Source organism: Anneissia japonica, unplaced genomic scaffold (genome assembly GCF_011630105.1).
Source record: "Anneissia japonica isolate Jap-2015-1 unplaced genomic scaffold, ASM1163010v1 scaffold287968_len422783_cov224, whole genome shotgun sequence".
In the NCBI taxonomy this organism is placed as follows: domain Eukaryota; kingdom Metazoa; phylum Echinodermata; class Crinoidea; order Comatulida; family Comatulidae; genus Anneissia; species Anneissia japonica.
This window is the reverse complement of record NW_022752528.1, coordinates 299,083-323,870: the sequence shown is the minus strand read 5'-3', so window position 1 is coordinate 323,870 and position 24,788 is coordinate 299,083. Positions and strand designations below refer to the sequence as shown.

The 24,788-nt window shown below is 33.3% G+C and overlaps 3 protein-coding genes and 1 long non-coding RNA gene across 8 annotated transcripts in view; 2 read left to right on the top strand and 2 right to left on the bottom strand.

Moving 5' to 3' along the window:
- LOC117122314 (fibrillin-2-like) overlaps nucleotides 1-2,388 on the top strand; it is a gene marked incomplete in the record, with an annotated part of 84,576 nt that extends 82,188 nt beyond the window's left edge. The window contains 1 exon segment of the mRNA XM_033267870.1: nucleotides 359-2,388. Coding sequence (XP_033123761.1) covers nucleotides 359-594 — 236 coding nt within the window.
- On the bottom strand, nucleotides 1,962-13,413 carry LOC117122327 (sn1-specific diacylglycerol lipase beta-like). 3 transcript variants are annotated; one of them, XM_033267890.1, is made up of 12 exons: nucleotides 13,064-13,413; nucleotides 11,279-11,409; nucleotides 10,198-10,695; nucleotides 9,642-9,732; nucleotides 8,631-9,014; nucleotides 8,342-8,425; nucleotides 7,505-7,657; nucleotides 7,184-7,317; nucleotides 6,857-6,925; nucleotides 6,464-6,536; nucleotides 5,182-5,513; nucleotides 1,962-3,259 (listed from the first exon to the last, which is right to left on the bottom strand). In XM_033267890.1, the coding sequence occupies exons 2-12, from the start codon at nucleotides 11,371-11,373 to the stop codon at nucleotides 3,097-3,099; spliced, it is 2,076 nt and encodes a 691-aa protein (XP_033123781.1). In that variant the 5' UTR covers nucleotides 11,374-11,409; nucleotides 13,064-13,413; the 3' UTR covers nucleotides 1,962-3,096. The 3 variants fall into 3 exon arrangements, with proteins under 3 accessions (XP_033123781.1, XP_033123782.1, XP_033123783.1); XM_033267891.1 differs by lacking the exon at nucleotides 13,064-13,413 and adding an exon at nucleotides 11,779-12,327; XM_033267892.1 differs by lacking the exons at nucleotides 7,505-7,657; nucleotides 13,064-13,413 and having other exon boundaries at nucleotides 11,279-12,327.
- LOC117122334 lies at nucleotides 5,267-16,957 on the top strand. The gene is made up of 4 exons (XR_004447698.1): nucleotides 5,267-5,370; nucleotides 5,607-5,674; nucleotides 15,709-15,848; nucleotides 16,707-16,957. It is a non-coding gene; the product is annotated as an uncharacterized LOC117122334 (long non-coding RNA).
- LOC117122326 (sn1-specific diacylglycerol lipase beta-like) overlaps nucleotides 13,981-24,788 on the bottom strand; it is an 11,553-nt gene continuing 745 nt past the window's right edge. The window contains exons 1-13 of one of the 3 annotated variants that reach the window (XM_033267889.1): nucleotides 24,078-24,772; nucleotides 21,820-21,882; nucleotides 21,543-21,670; nucleotides 20,449-20,964; nucleotides 19,600-19,690; nucleotides 18,836-19,219; nucleotides 18,527-18,610; nucleotides 17,293-17,445; nucleotides 16,967-17,100; nucleotides 16,254-16,322; nucleotides 15,986-16,058; nucleotides 15,033-15,364; nucleotides 13,981-14,592 (exon numbers count right to left, since the gene is read on the bottom strand). In XM_033267889.1, the coding sequence (XP_033123780.1) occupies nucleotides 14,430-14,592; nucleotides 15,033-15,364; nucleotides 15,986-16,058; nucleotides 16,254-16,322; nucleotides 16,967-17,100; nucleotides 17,293-17,445; nucleotides 18,527-18,610; nucleotides 18,836-19,219; nucleotides 19,600-19,690; nucleotides 20,449-20,964; nucleotides 21,543-21,637 (2,094 nt within the window). In that variant the 5' untranslated portion in view covers nucleotides 21,638-21,670; nucleotides 21,820-21,882; nucleotides 24,078-24,772 and the 3' untranslated portion in view covers nucleotides 13,981-14,429. Of the gene's footprint in view, nucleotides 14,593-15,032; nucleotides 15,365-15,985; nucleotides 16,059-16,253; nucleotides 16,323-16,966; nucleotides 17,101-17,292; nucleotides 17,446-18,526; nucleotides 18,611-18,835; nucleotides 19,220-19,599; nucleotides 19,691-20,448; nucleotides 20,965-21,542; nucleotides 21,671-21,819; nucleotides 21,883-22,110; nucleotides 22,768-24,077; nucleotides 24,773-24,788 lie in introns of those variants that run through there. The other 2 variants (XM_033267888.1, XM_033267887.1) reach the window with 2 other exon arrangements.

The following is a 24,788-nucleotide window of genomic DNA, read 5'->3' as shown; positions in this document are numbered from 1 at the left end:
CTCCAAGTATTGAAATTTACGCCATCGTGTTGGGATTCAATATTTCAACATTAATTATGTCATCATTAGGAATGAAAAATTTTTTTTTTTTTTTTTTTTTTCATTCCTGATGATGACATAATTAATGTCGAAATATTGAATCCCAACACGATGGCGTGTATTTCAATACTTGGAGTATGTATTATACTTTCTTATATTTAGCATGTATTCAAAGAATTACTTTTTAATTATACCATATTGTAAATTAATAAATTTAGACTTGACTAATTGCCACTGTTGTCATTTTTAAGGAAAATGACCAAGATGGAAATGTAAACTGATGGATATAATTATATCTTTTTCTTTTTTTTTGTAACAGCCCCAAATATGGAATCAGCAGCAAACACCAGTGATGATGGCTCATTCTTTGTAGAACCCTGGTGGATAGGCATTATAGCTGGCCTTGCTGTATTAATTGTTGTCTTCCTTGTCATCCTTGTATGTACCATCACTAAAAGTAAACCGCCGTTGGATCCTGTTTTTCATACAATTCCAGAAAGCACATACGATCAAGATCACGAGTCAGTTTTTAGTGTAGAGAAAAAAGGTACATGATCTGAATTTCATTTCTTAAGCTGAGCTCTGTCCACTGTTGTATGCCCATATATAGTCATGATGTGGCTATATATGGGGATGATGTGATGTCATCATGACCATATTTAGGTATGTCACATGTTTTTGATAGTCTGGATGGATGGGCTTTAATATATTCGGTGCTTTTTTCAGTCAGTGCAAATTGTTCGTGTTTGAAGATTATCAAGTTTTAAAATCATTAATTTTGTAAAATGCATTTAAAAAGGGGTTCAATCAAAACATTTGTGAATAAAAAGAGGATCAAACAGTTAAACTTAGCAGTTAAGAAATTAATATTATTAATTAGTAGTATTGTTAATTAGTAATATTATAGATCAGTAATCGGACATCAAGGTAAGCAGTTAAAAAAAAAGTTTGGTTTTATTTTTTTAATAACCTCTTGTTTTTATAATGTAGACCTAAACATAAATTAATTTATATCAAGTATGTTTATGTATTTAAAAACGTAGTTTGACAGAGAAGAAATATTTGTAGATGTTTCTTTGTACAGTAATGTATTTGTATTTCTAAATGTTTCTAATCACAGTTTTTATATTAATATTTTAATATTAAAATTATTGTAATTAAAATTAATAAAATCAAGTATTTAAAATATACATTTTATACAATTTGAATACTTACATTAATATTTGCATTGTTATCATTACTATCATTACGGTTTTCATGTTTACTTAAAGTTTATTCAAACCAGAACCACTGGTCTATTTTGGATGATGTACAATTTTAAGATTGCAGAGTGGTGTATCTAGGAGATGAGTGGGTTTAACCGAACCCCCAAATTAATTGCATCCCCAGTCTCACCACCACCCCATAAACCCACCCCCAAAAAGAAATCATGCTGAAATAGTTAAAAATTACCCAAAAATCACCTTATTTTGCGAGCCTGTTTACCCCCTCAAGACTCTAAAATGCACCACTGAGATTGCATCAGTCATGGCTAATGGATAACAAGTTTCTTTGCAGTAATTTAAGTTAATCATTGGTGTATACTATCTGAAGCTGGGTTTCTAGTATTTGGCAATTAACTTCAGTAATAATAAAAAAATAAGATTAACATTCAAGCACTAAACTCTAATTTAATGTTCATAATAAATAAGTATTTATACAATTTGTTTAAGAATACAAGATCTCAATTATTTCCGGTGGATTGCAATACTTTTGTTCAGAATGACTTAAAAGAATAAGTCTTAGCAATGGGTATTAAACAATTGACAATTACTCTATAAAAATCATGTTTTACTTAATATAATATTCAAATTGTACTTATTTAAGCAACATACATTTGCATTTAAGCTTGTTAAGACAATATTAAAGAATATCAAAGTTCCTAGGATTAGCTACAGCAAAAAAAATTGTTATATAAGCTGCATAACACTTAAAGTAGAATGTATTTTTACTTTATTGAATATCTAAAAATTTTTTTTTTGTTAATTAAGGAAGCCATATTGGTAGGTTATGGTTGTATGGAAACTGATCTGAACTGCTACACAACTTTAATAGACCATTTATGTCAATTTATCTAAGCTGGATCTAGCATTTATAGCAATTCTGACTGAAATGTTATTTTGATTAATTAATTAATTTTCTGATACTTACCCAGCCTTCGTATATATTGATACATGAATACAACACATGTTTTATGTATGTTTTATAATGTTAAATCAATATTTTGTATATTAATAGAGGTGATTATAAGTTACCTCAATCTGAAGAAAAAAGAATATTTTTCCAGATTATATTTTACAACAAAAAGTATATTTTTCTGGTCTTGTTTATTTTCTATTTGTTAATACTGCATTCTCTTAATTTAAAAATAATTTTTTGAGCAACATGATGATGAGTAATATTTTTTGTCATCATTAAGGAACATTACCTCTACTATATTTTTATCATTAACAGACTTGAGCACTACGTGTTGCCATCATTGACTGACTTGAGTACTACTTATTGCCGTTATTGAAACTTTTTAAAATTCTTTCTTTGAACAACATAAATCATTTACTTGCAACATGTGTATACATATGGAATTCACTTTCTCAACTTTCCAGAGATGCCTCTTACAATACATGCCTTCTTTACAATCTGCTCCAAATTTCTATTTCCATAAAATACAAAGCAAAAAAAAATGGAAATCACATACAGATACATGATTGGGTGTTCTGGTTTTTAGTTTAGTTTATCAGTTTATACATAATTTTTCCTGGAACCTTACTCTGAAATACCAGGATGGTGTCCGGTGGAGAATACTTAACATTAGTTAATGGTAGTTTGAGTTGTCCTGAGCAAGACATTAAACTGCATCTGGTCAAGCCATCCATGACTAAACCGTCAACCTCCTTAAATGAAATATAATATTTAAATTGTTTTAAAAATGTTTCAAAACAAAAAGTGAATCAATGGATTCATTATTAGTTCAAATTTAGTCTTTGATAAATTTAAATCTTTAATTTCAATTTATAGAATCTAAACCTCTTGAGGTTGTTGATTTGTGATGATATCACGCATTACACTCAACAATTTATTAGGCATATGATCTGTAATCATACTTGGCTTCACAAGAATTGATGCGAAATCTGCACGTTTTGCCCACATTACTACATAATGCCTTCTATCGCAGCATTCGCTTCTGAAAAGTTTAAAAAAAAACAAACAGTAAAAACACTTTTTAACAAGGTATTCATTGCCAATCTTTTGGTTGGTGTCCACACAGCAGGCCGACCAAATTTAGGTGTACGTGGCCCTTAGATTTGTTTGCAGTATGTAACTACAGTTACAGTTACTGCATACATTAATCAGTTGATTGAATCAATCAATCGAGTCGATTGGCTGAGCGATTAAGACAGGGGAACCGTGACTTACAGCCATAATATCAGCGCTGGTTCGAACGGCACGCTCGCTTATGGTTCCAGTGGTGGAACAAGTCTTCTCGGATAAGGACACAATTGGCTCGTGTGCACTTTAAAGAACCCAGTACATCATTCGAGAAGAGTAGGGGGTTACCCCGGTGTACTGGTCCATCTCTAGTCCCCTGTCCGGCCACAGAAGGAGTGCTCATGACGCGGCCCATGTCAGGTACCCATCCAACCTGCGATTCCTTCTACCACACTATGTAAGCTAGATCATACACATTAGATACGTAGTGACTCGATTAGAAGAAGAATCAGAACAGTATTTGCAAGCAAGGTCACTGAAAGTAGTACGGTAGTGCAACTGGTCCAGCTATGCTTCACTCAAGGATATAATTGACAGTTTAATGGGTCATAAAACTTGATACATTAATTAGCAAACACCCGACTAGTAAGTTTAAAATGTGCTCTATTTATTAAGGGCCCTGTACACATTATGAACTTCTGTACATCCGAAACTAATCAAAACCCCATCCATTCTCCTTTATATAATCCATTATGGCAATTTAGTTGGGCCCATGATTAGAAACAATATAATAAGAATTGGATTGGATTGGATGGATTTACACTAAGGATAGCCCACGAAAGTCTAGAAGACTTATTTCCAGCTGAGTCCTAATGGCGGTAATTGAGCAGTACAACGGGACACATGGGCCATAAATGCACACTGGGCCAATAGCTTAAATATTTCATCTGAAAGACATTGTGCTATTGTAACATCTATTTCAGCCTTCCAGCTGAAACGCACTGGAAAGTCAGCGATGGGAATTGAACCGCGGACCTAGAGATTGCCACGGTTCAGCATTACACACCGACTTTTGTACCATCAAGTTATGTCTCTTTGTTTTGTTCTATCCACTGTGATTCCTTTCTTTACATATGTATCCTTTACTTTACATAGATAATAAAACATTGGTGTAACAGATGATGCGGAAAACGTTTTGTATTAAAAAAAAACAAAAAAAAAAAACGTCGAGACTATAAGCATAGGCTTATGTATTATGATCAACTCCATGTGTAAATCGACCCGCTGAAGTTGACTTACGACTGCTAAAATAATGACCCAACTGCTGGTGTAGTACTATTAATAGTGTAATTTGAAATTGCCATAAAATTTTCCAAATTGACCCATTTTAGCGAAAATAGTTTCTTGATAACGATTGATTTCAACTCGTCTCAGATTATCTGTGGCTTGTGAGATCAATTTTTTAATAGTTTGGCCTGTCAAACAAGTTAATTAAAAAGCAGTGCCTTAGAGTGAAAGAATGGTGTTCCCGGTAGCATTCATTCATATAAGGGAAGGGGGAGGGAGTGGAGGGACAAAATTTATTTAAGGGAATGCTTATTCCAATTGCCCTTTAATGCAGATGGTGACATTATGGATGAATAAGTTTACATGGTTACATAGACTTTATTTATTTTTTCCTTAACCTTTGATGTTGTTATCATCATCATCATTATTATTATATTTAGGCCTATTATTATTACAGTTCCGCTGAAGCTGTTGGGAAGACAGCGAAAGCTATGGTAAGCTAAACCATAGATATTATTTTTATTACTATTGTGTTAGGCAGTTAGGCATGCACATTACCAGATGGCTTATATCCCTGTTTTTTTCAGTTTTGTGACATGAAATATTTACCTTTCAATGCCTTCTGGTGTCTTTTTGATCAACACAATGTGTCCTGGAAGGTACAAACGTTTATTCTCATTTTCATCATCAGCAGCTGAAACAGCATCAAGATCATCATCGTCTGCATCACTATTGTGATCTCCATTGCCATGGTGATTGTTTCTTTGGTTGGTGGAGGAGTACCCTTCTGCATCACAGGTAACATCACCTACCATGTTGTCATATTTTTCGAAGTAGTTTTGGATGTCATCATTTGTAATCATCATCCGATCACAATCATTGAAGTCGGCACAGTCGTCACCACACATACCAATAATACATGCTTGCGTAAATAGCTTGATCTGAAAAAATAAATTGGATATGAGTTTGCAAATTACCTGCCAATAAAACTTACTAACTTGCAGTACTGTATTATTGATTTTGATCCAACTCAGCCACAGGTCAGCTTGGCCACAGTCAGATTTTGAAGCAGCATTCAGGATGCAAAAAGCCACTATGAAAGGTAACAGTGCTACATTTTAAGTTGCACAGTAATATGATATATTGTAACAGGCCAAGTAAAAAAAAAAATAGTTTCTCATCCAAAATTTAGAAAAAAGGGCAATGAGGGCAATTTTTTTTTTTGGGGTCCACGCAAGACGCTGATTCCAGAACTTCGCTACTGTTCTTGTTCTTGTAACCAAAACTTAAAAAGCGTCCAGCGTCACCAGTTTTGAATGGACGTGCAGGAAATTTGTAAACATAAACTGAAGGTGATTTCCAACAAATGTTCATTTCCCTTTTTTTAAGTTGTACCCCAGAGTTCTCCCCACACCTACAAAATAAAACAGGGATTTCAGCAAGACCGTACATTACTGCCATTACCACTAATAGGTTAACAATGTCCTCTAAAGAACTTACGGTTGTGAGTTCGAATAGTTTCTTGGTATTCAGTAATATTTTTTTCCAATTTAAAAAATTTTTTTTTTTTTTTTTTTTTTTTTTTTTAGTTTTAATATATTTTAATTTTGTACAAATGAACATTCTAAATAATATTTTTTGGGGAAACAGGTACTACTTTCTCACGTTTACCAAGTGGACACATTAAAAACAAATAACATGATTTAGTATCCCCAACCACAAACGATCGAGAGAGGAATTTTACTGAATGTGAGTTTTCGTGCAATTTGTAAAAGAAAATGACATAAAAAAAGTTAAAAATTGACAAGGCGGACAAAATGGATGCGCGAGGGGTCAAGGAACTAATAATTGTTTTTGTTTTGCCTATTAATAGAAGAAACATCAGACATACTTTTGATTTATCAGTTTCCATAAAGATCTTAATCAGCTGTAGTTTAATATCATCCAAGCTCTCCAATGACATTCTGAAAATTGTACAAATTTTATTTTATCAAAATGAATTAAATGTAACAAAATGATTTTAGTTGCAGTAGTTATATTTACCAGCTATTAATCTAGCTGCTCTTAACCATCTCTGATGGGAAAATAACATAAGTATCTCATTGTTTTTAATGCTATTTTTCCTTTCTGTATTTTTCATTATTCAGTGTAAATAATTTCTTGCACATTTCTTAACTTATAAAAGGAAATAAAAAAAAAAAAAGCTTTTTGTAGAAATCGGTATTTGTTGTAATAGAAGAAATAGTAAAGCAATAGGGTTGATAGTTATAAAGATGACACATACCTAGGAATTATGTCACTGCCCAGAATAACTGTTGTTACAAAACTAAGGGAATACTCAACTGCAACAGAGCTATACAATATAAAGAAAAAAAGAAGATTGTGTCATTTACAATCCCCTACCAGAGAGCATGATGAGATGATACAGTAGAAATATCCGAATTCTCTTCCCAAACCCTTCCCTTGCTCGGGCATACAAGCTCAAGCCCTCCCCCCTCTCCCCCCCCCCCATCGGACAGCTGTGTATAAGCGGACAGCTTAGCCCCTTCACAGATAATACTAACATACCTGACAAGACCACCAAAGGAGGACACATGTGTTGTTAACATACCTGACAAGACCACCTGGACAAGCAAATGAATAGCATTTAACATGTGGCCATTGAGGTTTCAGTAAGATTGACAAAATAGCAGCAGTTCCACCTCCAAGACTGTGCCCAGTAATAACCAGTTCATAATCGTTACTCTGAAAATTGAATTAGAGACCACTATGGGGTCATAGTGTGAAGTACAAAGGTCATAACAATATGCATGTTATTAATCAAATCTACCATTATTAATATTAATATTTTGCCTTTGGTATTTTGCAAATATTTCAAAATCTAATTTCATATAGTATCAAAAAATCAGAGGAAGATTTTCAAACAACAAACCTTTGCTTTTTCATATGCCTTTTCAATAAGTTTCTCTTGATCCAGGATTTGTTTAATGTTCCTACTAACCATTAACATTCCCTTATGAGCATACATCCTTAGGTTGTCTACAACCATTAATGTGCTCTCCACATTTACATCCGTAATTGCATCCTAAAATTATTTTTTTAAAAATACAAAATTATTTGATTGTTTTAGTTCACAAGCAGCATAATATCTGTATTTTTTCGTCTTCTACTCACAGGGCAATAATTTTGATGCTTCACATAATAAGCTGTCATTATAAGGCATGGTGAGGTCATTATTTGTCTTCAGAAAAAATTACCAAGACAGAATTAAACCCAGAACACTGAGACAGGAAAACACAAAGCTTCCCCAAGGTATAGCCATTTATAGTATAGTATAGTATATATGGCTATGGCTTTGGACCTATTTAAAACCTCCATTTTCACACTTGGCTTTTTATTGCTAACTTTATGAGGAGAACCTTATAGTTTTAGGTAAAATTAGGGCTGGTCACAGTTCAATTTTTATAAAACCTGACATTAGATATTACAATTTTCCATGTTAGCTTTGTATGCCCTTTTTTTTAAGAAGGGTGAGAGAGACAGTGGCGGTGGGCTCTGAGAGTGCCATTTACGGCCATCCAGAGGTTGCTATTCTTAAAAGAAATCTCTGAGAGGGGAACTCCTTTAGGAACCCCTTTGTCGAACAGTTTACCCCCCCCCCAGAAAATATGGTGGCCTGAAGATTTTAATAAAATCGTGTGTTGACCCGAAGTTAATGAACAAACAAGAACATTATAATGCACATACTATGAAATGGCTTGCTTCTTACCTCCAATGACAAAGTTCCACGTAAAGAAATAACGACAGCCTTGTAATCATGGTCCACCGCCACAAAAAATGGTATTTCATAAATCTAAAAAAAAAATGTATTTAAGAACAATGAAAATAGATTTAATATAATGATTTTAGTGCATTCCCCTTCCCTGGGGAGCACCCCTCCACTTTGAATTCCTGGATCTGCCACTGAATTAATTGGTTATTATCAAATAATTCGCAGATTACATTAATCAGGAATTTGAATAATAAAATTTACAATTCAATGCAATTATTTTGCTTGCCTTATTCTGATGAGTTATGTAGATAATCTGATCATTTCTTAAATTGTTCATTTCCTTGATGACCGCTGTATTGTACCCAGTGCAGGCCTCATCTTCTTGGTTGCCACAGCAACAACAAATGCAATCCTTATGTAAGCATAATTTACATATTCCACACAAAGGATGATCATACATGTAGAGCAAGATTCCATACGAACTTAAGGCATACTGAAGAAAATGTACCGCTGCTGGTAGTACATTTATAGCAGGTGTCGAAGGAGCGTTAAATTCTGGAAAGTCAGTCCTTGATGATGGAGGCATTAAACCTTGCATACTTAATCTCTTTTGCTGCTGTTGGATCACGATTAATCCAGCTAAAATATCCGATGCAACCACATCGTGGCCCTGAAAAAACAAAAGGGAATTGTAAATTTTGATTACAATATTCAATAAGTAGGGAAAATTGTAAACTGCACATCACCCATTATTAACACGTTGGCTGCCAGACCTTTTTTTAGGTTCTTTCCCACATGCTAAAACAAGTATACATGTACAAACATACTCTTTAATCTAGTCATACAGTATATTAGGGTACGAGTAAATATGTCGTCGACAATGGGATAGTACTTCTTATTGCCTTTGCCAAGTGCGAGTTTTCTCGTTCGCTTTTTGCATGGGTTGGTATATGTTCATAGGGCGCCCCAACTTGTGCAATCGAATGGTTCAACAATGTATATCAATAAAGTAATAAATGCAAGGATGTTACCTTCGTTTTGACAGGTACGGTCATCCCTAGCGCGCTTCAAACACCCAGTGGGACGATACTCATCACTTTATATAAAATACAATATTAAAAAACAAACAATCATTTCCTGTGTGACTCTCAAACTCCCATTCAGCAAAATAAAATACAAATTATTACATGTACATAAAATTTATATAATAAATACCATATACAAAATATAACAAAGAGCAGATTATTCAAAGCTATATTTGCAGATAGTATGGAACTTTTTAGCACTAAGAACGTACTTCAAACAATTTGGCAAATACTGCAGATGCATCCGCTAATGCCTCCCTCGCATTCTCATCACCTTTGACACAACAGCATAGGACTCGGCACCTGAAATTTCAAAAACAAGATTATATTTATTCCTGTGTGTATGTTTGTGAAAGGGAATGCTAGAAAAGTGATTAAATGCATATCTGGCCAATTTAGGACAATTTAGGAGAAATGTTTAACTCTCATTTCAATATTCAGAGTATAAAGACTCATCGAGTAGACAGAAAGTAGAAAGTGGACGACGACATTAGCACGGTAATTGTTCTTGTATATTTGTCTATTTTTTATAATATATATTGATATTTAAAGTTTACCAAAGTTTATAAAACTAAATCGATGACATAATAATTTATTCGTATTGCATTGCGGCGTACATTAATTTCAGGATTTTACATGCTCAACATACATTAGTTACGGGTTTGCGCATGCATATTTCGATTTTTTTACAAAAGGGGCGAAGCTATTGCATTGCATGTTGGATGCTATTAAGGTTATCCTAGTGCGGCAAAAACTACCTAGTATTACCTGCGTTCCAATAATGCCTTGGGTGATTGCAGAGATGATTTACACAATATTTGTTTGTGCAACTTGCGCTTTACTTTTTCTCGTATGTGGCCCAACGGATCAAATTTCACACAAACTGCGATCAAATTGATTTTTAATCCAAACCAGCTGAGAAGAACAATCGCTAAAATTATGTTCTTTATGGTGTCCTCGCAGGCACTGCTTTCTGGCTTCCAATGTGAATGTACAATGAAAATTCCAAAAACACTCCAGATGATTTCAATAATGTAAAGAAACAGTCGTATGTATAAAAGACGAGGAATATGTCGCCGTGGGTACACATTCACGATTGTTCCACGACTACTAACGTATATTATGAGTATTTCCAAGATAATTGTAACCATGGTAATAAACAAAAGTCCACTGAAATACACTATGGTTTTCAGCTTGTCTGGACATGATTCGAAGTGATTGTGACCTGTGAAATGTACGATAAAGACGATTGACACTGCTATCATCCTGTAGAAAAAAATAGAACATTCAAAACAAATTTAATGCAACAAATGTTGGAAAAAAAAAATTAAAAAGTAAAAGTTAAATTGAATGAAATATATTAAAATGAAACCAATTTAAAGTGGAAAATATTAAAAAATGTTTGCATATCACTGCCTAATTTCCATTTGAAAAAGACAGGAAATTGTGTAATCACTATAAATAATAAATGTTACCAGTAGAAATTTTTCAAATTTTAAATTTGTACTATAATAAAATAAGCTCCTTAAATGTTATTATGCAGTTGCTATAGATGCATGCAGAAATATACCCATCAAGTACTGTGAGCCTTGTGTGGGACCTGCTTTTCTCTATAGGCCTATAATTATTTCTTTTTAAATTACTGTTAATTCAGTTTTTAGTAAAGTGTAAAAGAGTAAAGAAGAAAGTATTATTACTTTAAAACAAAAAAAGGTAATTACAATTGAAAACAAAACCCATAACTGGCATATCAAAGGGTGAATTGGGGGGTGGGGGATGAAATTATACAGTGCTGTTCTCTCAGTCAAAAGAAAGTCAATGATATAATAAATAAAAAAGAAAACCTTACCACACAAGTCGAATCAGGAGAGATATAATAAAAGGCAGTGCAAAATCATCACTTCCTACCGCCCAACGACGGTTGAACGCCACCAGTGCTGGCATGTCTACTGACACTTCTAAATATTCACTTCATGAATCCTGAAATAAACAGTTGGCAGTACAGTACAATGAAGATCAGGGTTTTTAAATGCATTAATCTATCCTTCATATAATAATTTCCATTAGTGTATGATATGCAACTATCCTAATTGTATCACTATTTCTACTTTACTTACATTATAGAGCAATAACCGAAAGGTCCACTGATTAATCTCAGATAAGAAAGTATAATACATACTCCAAGTATTGAAATACACGCCAATCGTCCCTGATGATGACATAATTAATGTCAAAATATTGAATCCCAACACGATGGCGTGTATTTCAATACTTGGAGTATGTATTATACTTTCTTATAGAGCAATAAGGTACAGTAAATTAGTTATAGGTTTGGATAATTTATTTTACCTGTATTTCCTGGATGAGAGGCAGCTTAGTTTCCTATCCCAGATCCTATTCCAAGCTTAGTTTCAATTCCATAGGAATTGAAGAATGTAGACTCGCAATTTGATGAAGTACCAGATAAAGAAACTGTAGTGCTTCTTAAACAAAGTTCTTGAACCAAGATTGCATACATGCTTGGATGTAGGTTTAGGTAGTGGTACAATGAGGTCTTTATTGTTGCAATTAATATTAAGCAAAGGCTGAAGACGCATCTTTTCAGAATTGCATATTAGTTTTTCTTATCCCTTTCTTCATTTTTATAGGATAGGTGAGTCAGATGCCAGGTTCATTAGTACACCTGTGAATTATGAGCCTACCAGCTGCTGCTTTGCAGTAGTATTTAAACTGCAGGAGAACGTTGCAGTGATCGTGGTTCCTCTGCTTGTCTTTTTTCTTTTTTTTTTTTTGTTCATGGTTAGTTAGAATAGATCAATGGTTTAGTTTTCTTTTTTTGTTTTCTGTGGTATCAGCGCATAGAGACCCCGGTGTCATGCGCTATTCTAATTACATACATACATATGCAACAGTCATCCATTTTCTGGTTTGTATCCAACATGAGAGAAATGATAAACCCATGTGCTGGCAGTGACACATACCATTAGCAATGGACTGGAAGGACGACGACGACGACGACGATGGAGTAATATACACAATAAAAAAAATAATTGTGCAGTATTCATTGGGCTGACCACAGAGAAAGGGGGCCCATGCATCCAAAAGACGTGTGTTGAATCACCAGTTAAATAACACAATATTTCAGAGAAATCAACATTGTTAAATCATTTTCCTCAAGAATTAAATTTTAAAAAGTTACAAGTAAAAAAAAAAAAAATTTATAAACTTGTGAGCTTTTACAAAATGATTTTTGTCACACAAATTGCAAACAATGCAATGTCAGATTATTTGAAGACTTGCATGACCCTATAAATGCCAAATGACATCCCTCACTCAACTAATCCCTTTTCCAATGAAAACTTAATGATCTTGCTTTCCCGCACCCCTACTCCCAGTCTAAGCACTGGCTCTTGATAGTAAAAAACATGAATAACTAGAAATGCTACTTTACGCTTTGCGGTAAAAGATGTAGACTCTCAGTGGCGTAGCTAGGTGCGAAACGGGCCCAGTGCAAGATTAGTTGCTGGGCCCTTTGATAAAGGAATTATTCCTAAAGTTCACAGAAAAGTCATCGTAAGAATTGCTTCTTATATCCCCATACTTGTAAGTAACCCACAGTAAAACCAAAACTCACGTTTTTCACCATTGCAAGGCCATAGGAAATTGTCCGGTTGGTTTGGAAATGGTTGCCACAACTTGTATGTTTGTTAAAATGTTGTTACAATGGATTAGAGGCTAAATTACATCCTTTTTATAAGTGATGCACCAAATCATGTGTTTGAGTGTTGTATAAATATGTATACATTATGATACTTTAATTTAATTTATGATACTTTAATATAATATGCAGGTATGATAGGCCTACAATAAAAACAATCTTGAACAAATGTTTATATTTTCAACATGAATGTTGTCTAGGCCCACTCTATGTTCTCCTTTGATTAATGCAATGTATTCTTGAGGCAAACCGGTAAAAATAGTGCCTTGTAGGACATAGCATTTTATTGCCACATCTTTTAAAATGTCATTAGCCATTGTAAAGAACAAGTGGCGGCGCCAGGATTTCCCCAACGGGGGTGCAAGGTCCCCGGCGGGGGTGGGGGGTGGTGTCCCCAACAAGAAAAAAGTGGGTGTGGTCATGCGTTGCTAAAAACCTGTCGAGAGGTCCAGGAGACATAGCCCCCTCCCCTGAAAATATGCCAATTTAGGAGTCAATTTTAGAGTCAATTAATATGTACAAAATACATATTTTTTTGAATTTTTTTTTCTCCCCGGCGAATTGTGGTTTTTCCCCCCTCCCTGTAGCGCTGCCACTGTAAAGAACCTAAGTTACGTCCTATGTGACCCCCTTATTATTTATAATGTTTATAAATGATTTACCAAATCATTTGTTGTAGTGTTGTATAAATATGTATATATTATGATACTGGAACGTATTTTGCAGGTAGGAAGTTAAATGTTGGCCTAGTGACAATAAAAACAGTCTTGAACAATTGATTTTGTTTATGATTTTGCAATACACTGTATTATTCAAACAAAATAAAATATGAATTCCATGATTTGTTAAAGGTATATTTGGGCTTCGTTCAATTATATAGGTCTGGGCCCATTCTAAACTCTGTTTAGTGCAATGTCTTCTTGAGTAAAACCGGTATTAAGAATAATGCCCTGTAATCACAAACAAATACATGCTATTATATAATTAATCAGTTTATATTTAATTTTCCCCAAAACCTTACTCTAAAATAACAGAATGGTGTCCGGTGGAAATAATTAAGGGTAGATTAAGCTGTAGTTAAGTAGTTCTGGGCAAGACATTAAGCTGCATCTGGTTGAGCTGTCCAACAACATTTTCTCACACAAAATATTTAAATTGTAAAAAAAATCTTTAAAAACAAATGAAAAAGTGAAAAGTTCTAATACTTATTTCATTATTAATTTTGTACAATTACAAATTTAGTCTTTGATAAATTCAAATATTTTATTTCAGTTCATAGCATCTAAACCTCTTGAAGTTGTTGATTTGTGATGATGTCACGCATTGCATTCATCAAGTTATGAGGTATATGGTCTGTAATCATACTTGGCTTCACAAGAATTGATGAGAAATCTGCATGTTTTGCCCACGTTGCTACAAAATGCCTTCTACCACAGCATGAGCTTCTGGAAAATTTAAAAAATGTAAAAACGCTATAAATTCCGGATATTCAACCTTTTTAACTTGGTATTCATTACCAATATGTTAGTTTCAGAGCGTGCCGAAAATATTCTGTACTACTGTATTTGGTCATAACCCCATCCATTCTCTTATGAAAGACAATATATACCATAGGTCTATCTCAGAGTAAAACATTGGTGAAAGAATGGTGTTGATTTCATTAGTATTGTTCATCCATGTAAGGGAGGAGAAAAATGATTCAAGGGGCTGATGATGTGAATGATTAAAGTGCCCTTTATTGTAGAAGGTCACTTTTGATGTTATCATCATCAACATCATCATCATCATCATCATCATAATCATCATTATTGTTATGTTAGGCATGCAAACTACCAGATGGCTTATATCCCTGATTTCTTTCAATTTTGTGACATGAAATATTTACCTTTCAATACCTTCTGATATCTTTTTGATCCACAAAATTTGGCCTGGAAGGTACAAAAATTTATTCTCATCTTCATCATCAGCAGCAAAACTAGCATCAACATCATCATCTGCATCACTGTTGTGATCTCCATTGCCATGATAATTGTTTCTCTGATAAAGGGATGAGTTCTCTTCTGCATCAAAGGCAACGTCACCTATCATGTGGTCATATTGTTCAAAGTAATTTTGATTGTCTTCATCAGTTATAACCGCCATCCGATCACAATCATTAAGGTCGGCTGAGTCGTCACCACACATACCGTTAATACATGCTTGTGTAAGTAGCTTGATCTGAAAAAATAAATTGCATCAAATTTTGGAAATTATATGCCAATAAAACTTATTTACAATACTGTATTATTCATTTATTGTACAGGTGTTTACAGAAGCACCATACAGGTGTTTTAATATTATTCATGATTATTTGGTATTTTACATATTTAGCTGTTTATAGGTAGTTTACATATTCAGGTGTTTATAGGGGTTTTACATTTCATGCATGTACAAATAATTTATGTATTATAATATTTGTGTATTGCAGGTGTTTTGATGCAATTTACATATCTCTCAGGGCCAATACGGCTTATTCAAGCCATGAGCATTACATAATCATGTTTTATTTTATTTATACACAGGTGTTCTATATTCATAGTTGAGACTCATGCGTGTAACCCACACACGGTCATAACTTTGATAGTCAGTGCAAGTGAGAATGCGGTCGTAGAATGATTGGAATTTGAAGTATTGTTCAAGATGCAAAAAGCCACTATGAAAGGTAACAGTTTTCTTGCTACATTTTAAGTTGTGCAGTATATGATATATTGTAACATTTGATCGAGGAATCTTCTTCCAAGTCCTCTAGGTCTGTGACTACATCCATTTACAAAATATTAGAAGAAATATCCAACATACTTTTGATTTATCAGTTTCCATAAAGACCTTAATCAGCTGTAGTTTTATATCATCCAAACTCTCCAATGACATTCTGAAAATTATGAAAACTTTATTTTATTCATCCAAAATGTAACAAAATGATTACGATTATAGTTACAATATTTGTATTTACCAGTTAAATCAGTCCCTCCCCCCTCGCTCAATCGAATAAATGTATAATGCGCTGGTATCCATTAGGGCCTTTAGTATTATGGTGATGATGATAATATAGTAGTATGATACTTACCTAGAAATAAGATCACTGCCCAGAATTACTGTTGTTACAAAACTACGGGAATACTCAACCGCAACAGAGCTATATAATATCAAGAAAATAAAGAATGTATCATGTAAAATCTAATACCAGATAGCATATACATAACAGAAAACCAATTTTTAAGCCCTGAAGTGGTCGCAGTCATTTATGAGAAGGTAACCAATATTAATTAGTACTCCCCTAAATTGTACTAAGAAAATGATTGTTGTATTGTATTGTTGATATGAACATAGTCTGTCTCTTATACACATCTAGATGTGTATAAGAGACAGGGTTTAACCAAGCTACAATGCCACTTAATTTTTTTTAATATTTAGTTTTTTATTTTTTTATTTAATTATTTTTATTTAATTCTTTGTATTTATTTATTTTAAAAAAATAAAAACCAACATTACTTATTTTAATTCCAACAATTAATTTCAGATTAGAATGAAAAGAAATTTTCACTGATGTACAGATGATCTACTAACATTGTCAAACTTTTCTGGGGAAGTGACTCTAAAGCTGGGAACTCACTTCATCGTACGACCGTCGGCCGATGAATCCAACTCTTTCTGATGACGTGTGGCATTCTAGATAGAATCGTGTTGGCTGACGAAACTCAGGCGCAATGAATGACCAGGACATGCGTTATTAACATACCTGACAAGACCACCAAGGGAGGTCATGTGTTATTAACATACCTGACAAGACCACCAGGAGAAGCGAACGCATAGCATTGAACATTTGGCCATTGAGGTTTCAGTAAGATTGCCAAAATAGCAGCAGCTCCACCTCCAAGACTGTGCCCAGTAATAACCAGTTCATAATCTTTGCTCTGTAAATTGAATAAGAGACCACTGTGGGGTCATAATGTGAAGTACAAAGGTCATAACAATATGCATGTTATTAATCAAAGCTACCATTATTAATATTAATATTTTGCCATTGGAATCTTGCAAATATTTTCAAAATCAATGTAAATTCTAAAAGTATCAAGAAATCAGATAAAGATTTTCAAACAACAAACCTTAGCTTTTTCATATGCCTTTTCAATAAGTTTCTCTTGATCCAGGATTTGTTTAATGTTCCTACTAACCATCAATATTCCCTTATGTGCATACATTCTTTGATTGTCTACAATCATTACCGTGCTCTCCGCATTTGCATCCGTAAGTGCATCCTAAAATTTTAAAAAAATTACAAAAGATTCTAAAAAATTATTGGATTTTTTTAGCTCACAACCAACAAGTATATTCACTAATTTTAGGATGTAATTTTCTTCTTCTACTTACAGGACAATAGTTATGATGCTTCACACAATAACCTGTCATTATAAGGCTTGAGATCATTATTGGTCATCAGAAAAAACTACAGTGACAGGAATTGAACCCAGAACCCTAAGATTGAATGGCAAGCAACAACCAGCTATAGCTCCTCCAAGGTGCAGTATAGTCACTTATACTACATAAATAGTTTTAACATTGGCTTCTGGGGTGGATGCAGGGGGGTGGAGACAGTGCAATCACACCCGGCCCCCTAAATGGTACAAGAAAATAATTGTTGTATTGTATTGTTGATATGAACATAGTACCGGTAAAATTTTTAAGTATGACAGACTGAGAGCGCAATTTTTGGGTAGATAGATGTCCACATTTTCAAAATGTTCTCACCTCAGCCCCAACCATGGTGGGGCTGAGGTGGTGTGAACTCCCAGATACCTCTTACCACCAAATCTTGCATCCGCCCCAGGGCTTTAGGCTTATGCATTTTTGGACCTAATTAAAACCTCCATTTTCACACTTTGCTTTTTAATGTTAACTTTATGAGGAGAACCTTATAGTTTCAAGTAAATTAGGCTGGTCACAGTCCAATTTTTATAAAACCTGTCATTAGATATGCAGAGAACGTAGGACGCAAGGTAGAAAGGTCACGCATGAGTGATTCCGTTCTAGCGTCGCATCGTCGCACAAATCGAAATCTCCCTATTACAATTTTCCATGATTGCTTTGTATACACTTTTTATAAGGATCAGAGTCTGATTTTATTGGAAAAATTATTCCGATCTTAAATTGATCTTATTATTTAGAAATGTCACTATACAAAGTGATTTATCCAAATTTATTTGTCCTTATCAAAGATGATGTCACTTTTTCTATGGTCTGGTGGCCTAAAGATTTTAATAATGTGTGTTGACCTGAACTTAAACAAACAAACAAGAACATTATAATGCACATGAAACTATGAGATGGCTTCCTTCTTACCTCCACTGACAACGTTCCACGTAAAGAAATAACGACAGCCTTATAATCATGGTCCACCGCCACAAAAAAGGGTATTTCATAGATCTAAAAAAAATATTTAAAAACAATGGAAAAAAGATTTAATATAATGATTTTATTTTTTTACCCCACCCTGCCCCCTTTAATTTGAATTCCTGGATCTGCCATTAAATTGATTGGTTTTGCTACTTTCAGTCCTTATAGTCATGAAGATTATCAAAATACTGCAAATTACATTAATCAGAAATTGGAATTTTAAAATTTACAATTCAATGCAATTATTTTGCTTGCCTTATTCTGATGAGTTATGTAGATAATCTGATCATTTCTCAAATTGTTCATTTCCTTGATGACCGCTGTATTGTACCCAGTGCAGCCCTCATCTTCTTGGTTGCCACAGCAACAACAAATGCAATCCTTGTGTAAGCATAATTTACATATTCCAAATGAAAGATGATCAAATAGGTAGAACAAGAATCCATATGAACTTAAGGCATACTGAAGAAAATGTACTGCCGTCGGTAATATATTTATTTCAGGTGTCGAAGGAGAGTTAAATTCTGGAAAGTCAGTCCTTGATGATTGAGGCATTAAACCTTGCAATCTTAATCTCTTTTGCTGCTGTTGAATCACAGTTAATCCAGCTAAAATATCCGATGCAACCACATCGTGATCCTGTGAAAAAGAAAAGAAAATTATAGACTTCAATAAAAAAAAAAAAATAAATAATAAATAATAATATACATATATATATATATATATATATATATATATATATATATATAATTAATATATTTAATAAGTAGGGAAAATCCTATAAATAAAAGTGTTAATTTTATTTTATTACTTAACATAAAATACAACATTAAAAAAAGAAAAAAAATCGTTTTCTGTGTGGCTCTCCAAGCCCTTCCTACAAAATATAATACATATTATTTATTGTACACAAATTTGTAAAATAAATTACCAAATATAAACTATTACAAATAGCAAGTCATATCTGTAGAATAGTATGGAACTTATTTTTGTAGAATATTAAGGCACTAAGAACGTACTTCAAACACTTGGGCAAATATTGAGGACACGTCTTTAAATGCCTCCCTCGCATTCTCATCACCTTTGACACAGCAGCACATGCCTCGGCACCTGAAATTTCAAATACAAGATTGTATTTAATTGCTTATGAATATATTTATCCATCCATCACACCCATCCCTTACTGTATTTATTTTTAATAACTTATTTCTATTTTTTTTTTTTTTTTTTTTTTTTTTTTTTTTTTTTTTTTTTTTTTTTTTTTTTTTTTTTTTCTGCCTTGTGCTGCTGACTGTTCTTTTAAATATTTTGTTATGCCTGAATATATTTTTTTTTAATACTTCACTTAAATTATTAAATTTAGTAATTTATTACTTCAAGCTTAAGTTTATTCACACAAAGCATATAATGAATTTTGTGGTAGCAGTAAATGAGATGTAAAATTAGACTTAAATATGTCTGGAACTGGGACAATTTTACATCTCATCTACTGCTACCACAAAATTCATTATATGCTTTGTGTGAATAAACTTAGGCTTGAAGTAATAAATTACTAAATTTAATAATTTAAGTGAAGTATTTAAAAAAAAAATATTCAGGCATAAACAAATATTTAAAGAAACAGTCAGTACAAGGCAGAAAAATAAATAATGAGGGATATACAGATGTAGATGGAGTGGGGTTGCAGTTTCCAGCCCATGGTGCTGGGTTAAATTCCAGGATTTTTTTCCAGTAGACAGGAAGTAGTGAGGAGAACTTCCAAGCTGATGTCGGACATTGGTAATTGTTTTTATATATTTATTTATCTTTTATAATATATATTGATATTTAAAGTTTACCAAAGTTTATAAAACTAAGTACTGTATTACCTGCGTTCCCATAAGGCCTTAGGTGTTTCCACATTAAATACTGATCTCACAGACGATTTACGTAATATGCGTTTGTGCAACTTGCGCTTTTCTTTTTCTCGTACGTGGCCCAACGGATCAAATTTCACACAAACTGCGATCAAATTGATTATTAATCCAAACCAGCTGAGAAGAACAACTGCTAAAATTATGTTCATTATGGTGCCATCACAGGCACTGCTTTCTGGCTTCCAATGTGAATGTACAATAAAAATTCCAAAAACACTCCAGATGATTTCAATAATGTAAAGAAACAGTCGTATGTATAAAAGACGAGGAATATGTCGCCGTGGGTACACATTCACGATTGTTCCACGACTACTAACGTATATTATGAGTATTTCCAAGATGATTGTAGCAATAAGAATAAACAAAAATCCGCTGAAATACACTATGGTTTTCTGCTCGCCTTGACATGATTCGAAGTGATTGTGACCTGTGAAATGTATGATAAAGATGATTGACACTGCTATCATCCTGCAGAAAAATTGGACATTCAAAACAAATTTAGTGCAACAAATCTTTAAAAACAAATTAAAAAGTAAAAGTTAATTTGAATAAAATATTTGGACAATAATTTCCTATTTTAAAGTAATTATTTTATGTCTTCATTCACCACCACCCCACCCCCCACAACTAGTTGAAAATGAAACAAATTCAAAATGAAAAATATTAAAAAAAGTTTTGCATATCACTACTTCATTTCCATTTGAAAAAGACAGAAAAATGTGTAATCACTATAGACATCAAAACAAAGAAATAAATATAATTTACCAGTAGTTTAAGATATTAAAATTTGTATATAAGAAAATAAGGTCTTTAAATTTGATAATGCATGCAAAAATTTACCCATCAATATTTGATACACTATGTGGGCTCCTGTGTGGCATTTAGGGTGAAATCACTGCATCACTGAAGAAAGTATTGTTATATTAAAACACAAACCACAACAGGCATATCGAGGGGAGGGGTGGATGGAGTATAAAATTATACAGTGCGGTTTCATCAATATCAAAAGAAAATCAATTATATAATAAATAAAACAGGAACCTTACCACACAAATCGAGTCAGTAGAGATACAATACCAGGCAGTGCAAAATCATCACTTCCTACCGCCCAGCGACGGTTGAACGCCACCAGTGCTGGCATGCCTAACACATTGAAGTATTCACTTAATAAATCCTGAAAATAAATAGTTAGCAGTACAGTACAATGAATATTAGATATTTGTTTATGCATTAATCTATCCTTTATATAATAATTTCCCGTAGTGTATGGTTTGCAACTATCCTAATTGCTTATTAGATTTAGGTTTTGATAATTTATTTTACCTGTATTTCCTGGATGAGGCAGTTTAGTTTTCTGTCCCAGATTTTATTCCAGTTTCAAGTCAACTGTAAGAATTGAAGGATGCATACTCAAAATTACATGAAATACCAGAGAAGGAAACTGCTTATTGAACAAATTTATTGAACCATGAATGCATGCTGTACATGCTTGGAAATAGGTGTAGCTAGAGTGAGTTGTTTATTATTGCAATCAATATGCAACTGTCATCCATTTTTGGTTTGTATTACAACATGAAAGAAATGATAAACCCATCTGCTGGCAGTGAAGCATACCATTTGGCAATGTGTCAGAGGCTATGCACTGTACTTGAAGGTGATGATGATGATGATGATGATGATGATGATGATGATGATGATGATGATGATGGTGATGGTGATGGTGATGGTGATGGTGATGGTGATGATGATGATGAGAAGCCTATGTACTACAAAAAAAACAAAAAAAAAAAACAAGCGCAAACAAAAGACAGGACACCCCAAAAATGCTTACAATATAAAAGTTTAAATATTAAGCATTGGTGTTACAATTTTAGAAATCTGTAATAAAATAAACATAATTACAAACAAAACACAAAGCACAAACAACACAATAAGAAAGTACATGAAGACTTGTATGATTAAATGCTAATGACATCCCAACTAAAATAATCAATCGCTCAATTAAGTTTTGACTGGATAATTCATTAGTTGTAGGTTTAATTTTAATTGGTAGTTTAGTATGTATATATATTTTTTAATAATTTCTAATTTTACTGTGCAATATCTTTTGTAATATTGTATTTTTTAATTCTGTGTCCTATTCAGTAGGCCTGTGAATATTTGTACAATATTTGTTTTGTTATGAAAGCATTTTAGCCTTGTGTTAACACCAAAGATCTTATAAGATCTTTGGTTAACACTTTGTATTTTGCTGTTGTTTTATACCTGAATAAATAAATAAAATAAAGAATATTCACATCCACATCCAACATTCAATTTTCACTTATATGAATGTTTGGACTTGGAAAAAAATTATATGCCTCCGACCATGAAAACAGTCTAGATATATAATCGGTATCTTTATTAAAAAAAAACTCCTTCATAAAAAAATACATTGGTAGCCAAAAGCTAAATTGGTGTATTTTGTACAAAAGGAAAACAAGAACGAGAAACGGTAAAAACATCACATTAAAACAATACAAAATCAAACCCAAAGCATCAGTATAAGTTCCCTACGTTAAAATTGCACAATTTGAATTTTTCAAAATAATTTCATTAGATAAGTGGTGGGGCTATTTTAAAGACAATACAAAAAAAGAACCCAAACCATCAAAATTTCGCAAAGTTAAAAACAATTGCAAAATTAAATTTATTCTTCAATTAATTTCATTAGATAAGGGATGAGACTATTTTTAAAACGTTCAGTCCTCAGGAAAGGCATTTCATAATTTCTATGTTTACGAAGTTTCATTGATGAAATATTTTTAGATTTTGGGAACCAGTGACTAAATCTTTTTTTTATCTTTTCTTTGCTAATTTTTATAGCAAACTTTTTGCATAATAAAATCCTACGTTGTGTGAGTGATTCCAGCCCCAGTTTTTCAAAAGCATCCTGATAGTCAACATAATTGTTTACAAGAATGGACCGACATACACGTTTTTGCACCCTTTCCAAGGAAGTCTCCTGGTAAACTGTAAGTCCCCCAGACCACAGAGGAGCTGCATATTCTAGGATGGGCCGTATGTATCCCATGTAGACTGTTAACAGCTCATTATTATTGAAACCAGCCTCTTTTAATTTTCTTAACATGAATAGTTTCCTATTAGCCTTTTTGACCATTAGGTCAACATGATTTTCCCATTTTAGGTCACTGCTTAGAACTACTCCTAGTAGTTTGACGTTCTTAGCAACCGTTAAACGGTTATTGGATAAGTGGATGCTTATATCTGGAACATCATTGCGGCCAAAGTAGACTTGCATAACCTGACACTTGGAGGGGTTCAGTTTGAGTTTGTTGGTATGTGACCAGACAGAAAGTGAGTCAAGTTTAGCTTGAAGGGAACATTGACCCTCCACCAACCTACTCTCTCCAAGTGTCAGGTCATCAACATATTTCCAGACATGAACATCCCCATCAATAGGAACATCATTAAGGGCAGAATTAATAATGCAAAGAAAAATGATTGGTGCTAGGATAGTCCCTTGCGGGACACCTCCAGTTAAAATTTCCCAATCAGAGTAACAGTTTTTATACTTGCACCTCTGTTTGCGATTTGAAAGAAAGTCAACGACCTACTGCAAGATAGATGGAGAGATACCAAAGTTATATAAACAGTTAAAAGCTATTCGGTGATCGATCGAATCGAAAGCTTTGGTAAAGTCTGTAAGAACAAGAGTGCATATTGAACCTCGTTTCTCACAATTTGACATTAAAAAGTTATAAACATCTATCAAGCATCAAGCATCTATCAAGCATCAAAGTTATAAACATCTATATAGATATGCCTCCTCCACCAATTATTAAATGTTAGCCCACCAGTTTTTTTTTAAATTATTTTAATTTCCCTCAAAATGCCTCCAGGACATTCATGATGCTTCCATTTGCCAGTTGCACATTATTATTCTCCAGTCCTGCGAATGTTTCTTATTAGACATTTCTTATCTTTCTTTGACAGTTATTAAAAAGGCATCAGTTATGGAGAAAAGTATGATATGTAATGCTATACTATACTAGTTGAAATCTACCAGTTTCACAGGGTTGATACCAGGTTCAAATGCTCATTCAAAGTAAACTAATTAGACATATCTAAAAGAAGTTTCCTGAATAATCAGTAAGTCTACAGTACAATCCTTGGGGCGTATGGGGTGGGGGAAGCAAAAATGAGAATGTGGAACTAAATCCCAGAATTCGTACCTAAATCCCTATTCCAATGAAAACTGAGTGGTAATTTTGTAGTATATTAATCCCCGC

Bases quoted from the DNA above. Each gene is read 5' to 3' on its own strand.
- LOC117122327 (XM_033267890.1), bottom strand. From the start codon at position 11,373: ATGCCAGCACTGGTGGCGTTCAACCGTCGTTGGGCGGTAGGAAGTGAT. The intron at 9,733-10,197 runs GTAATACTAGGT...TTGAAATTTCAG, and splicing joins AAGGCATTATTGGAACGCAG to GTGCCGAGTCCTATGCTGTT. The intron at 7,318-7,504 runs GTTTGTTGTTTG...TTCAATTTTCAG, and splicing joins AGGCATATGAAAAAGCAAAG to AGTAACGATTATGAACTGGT.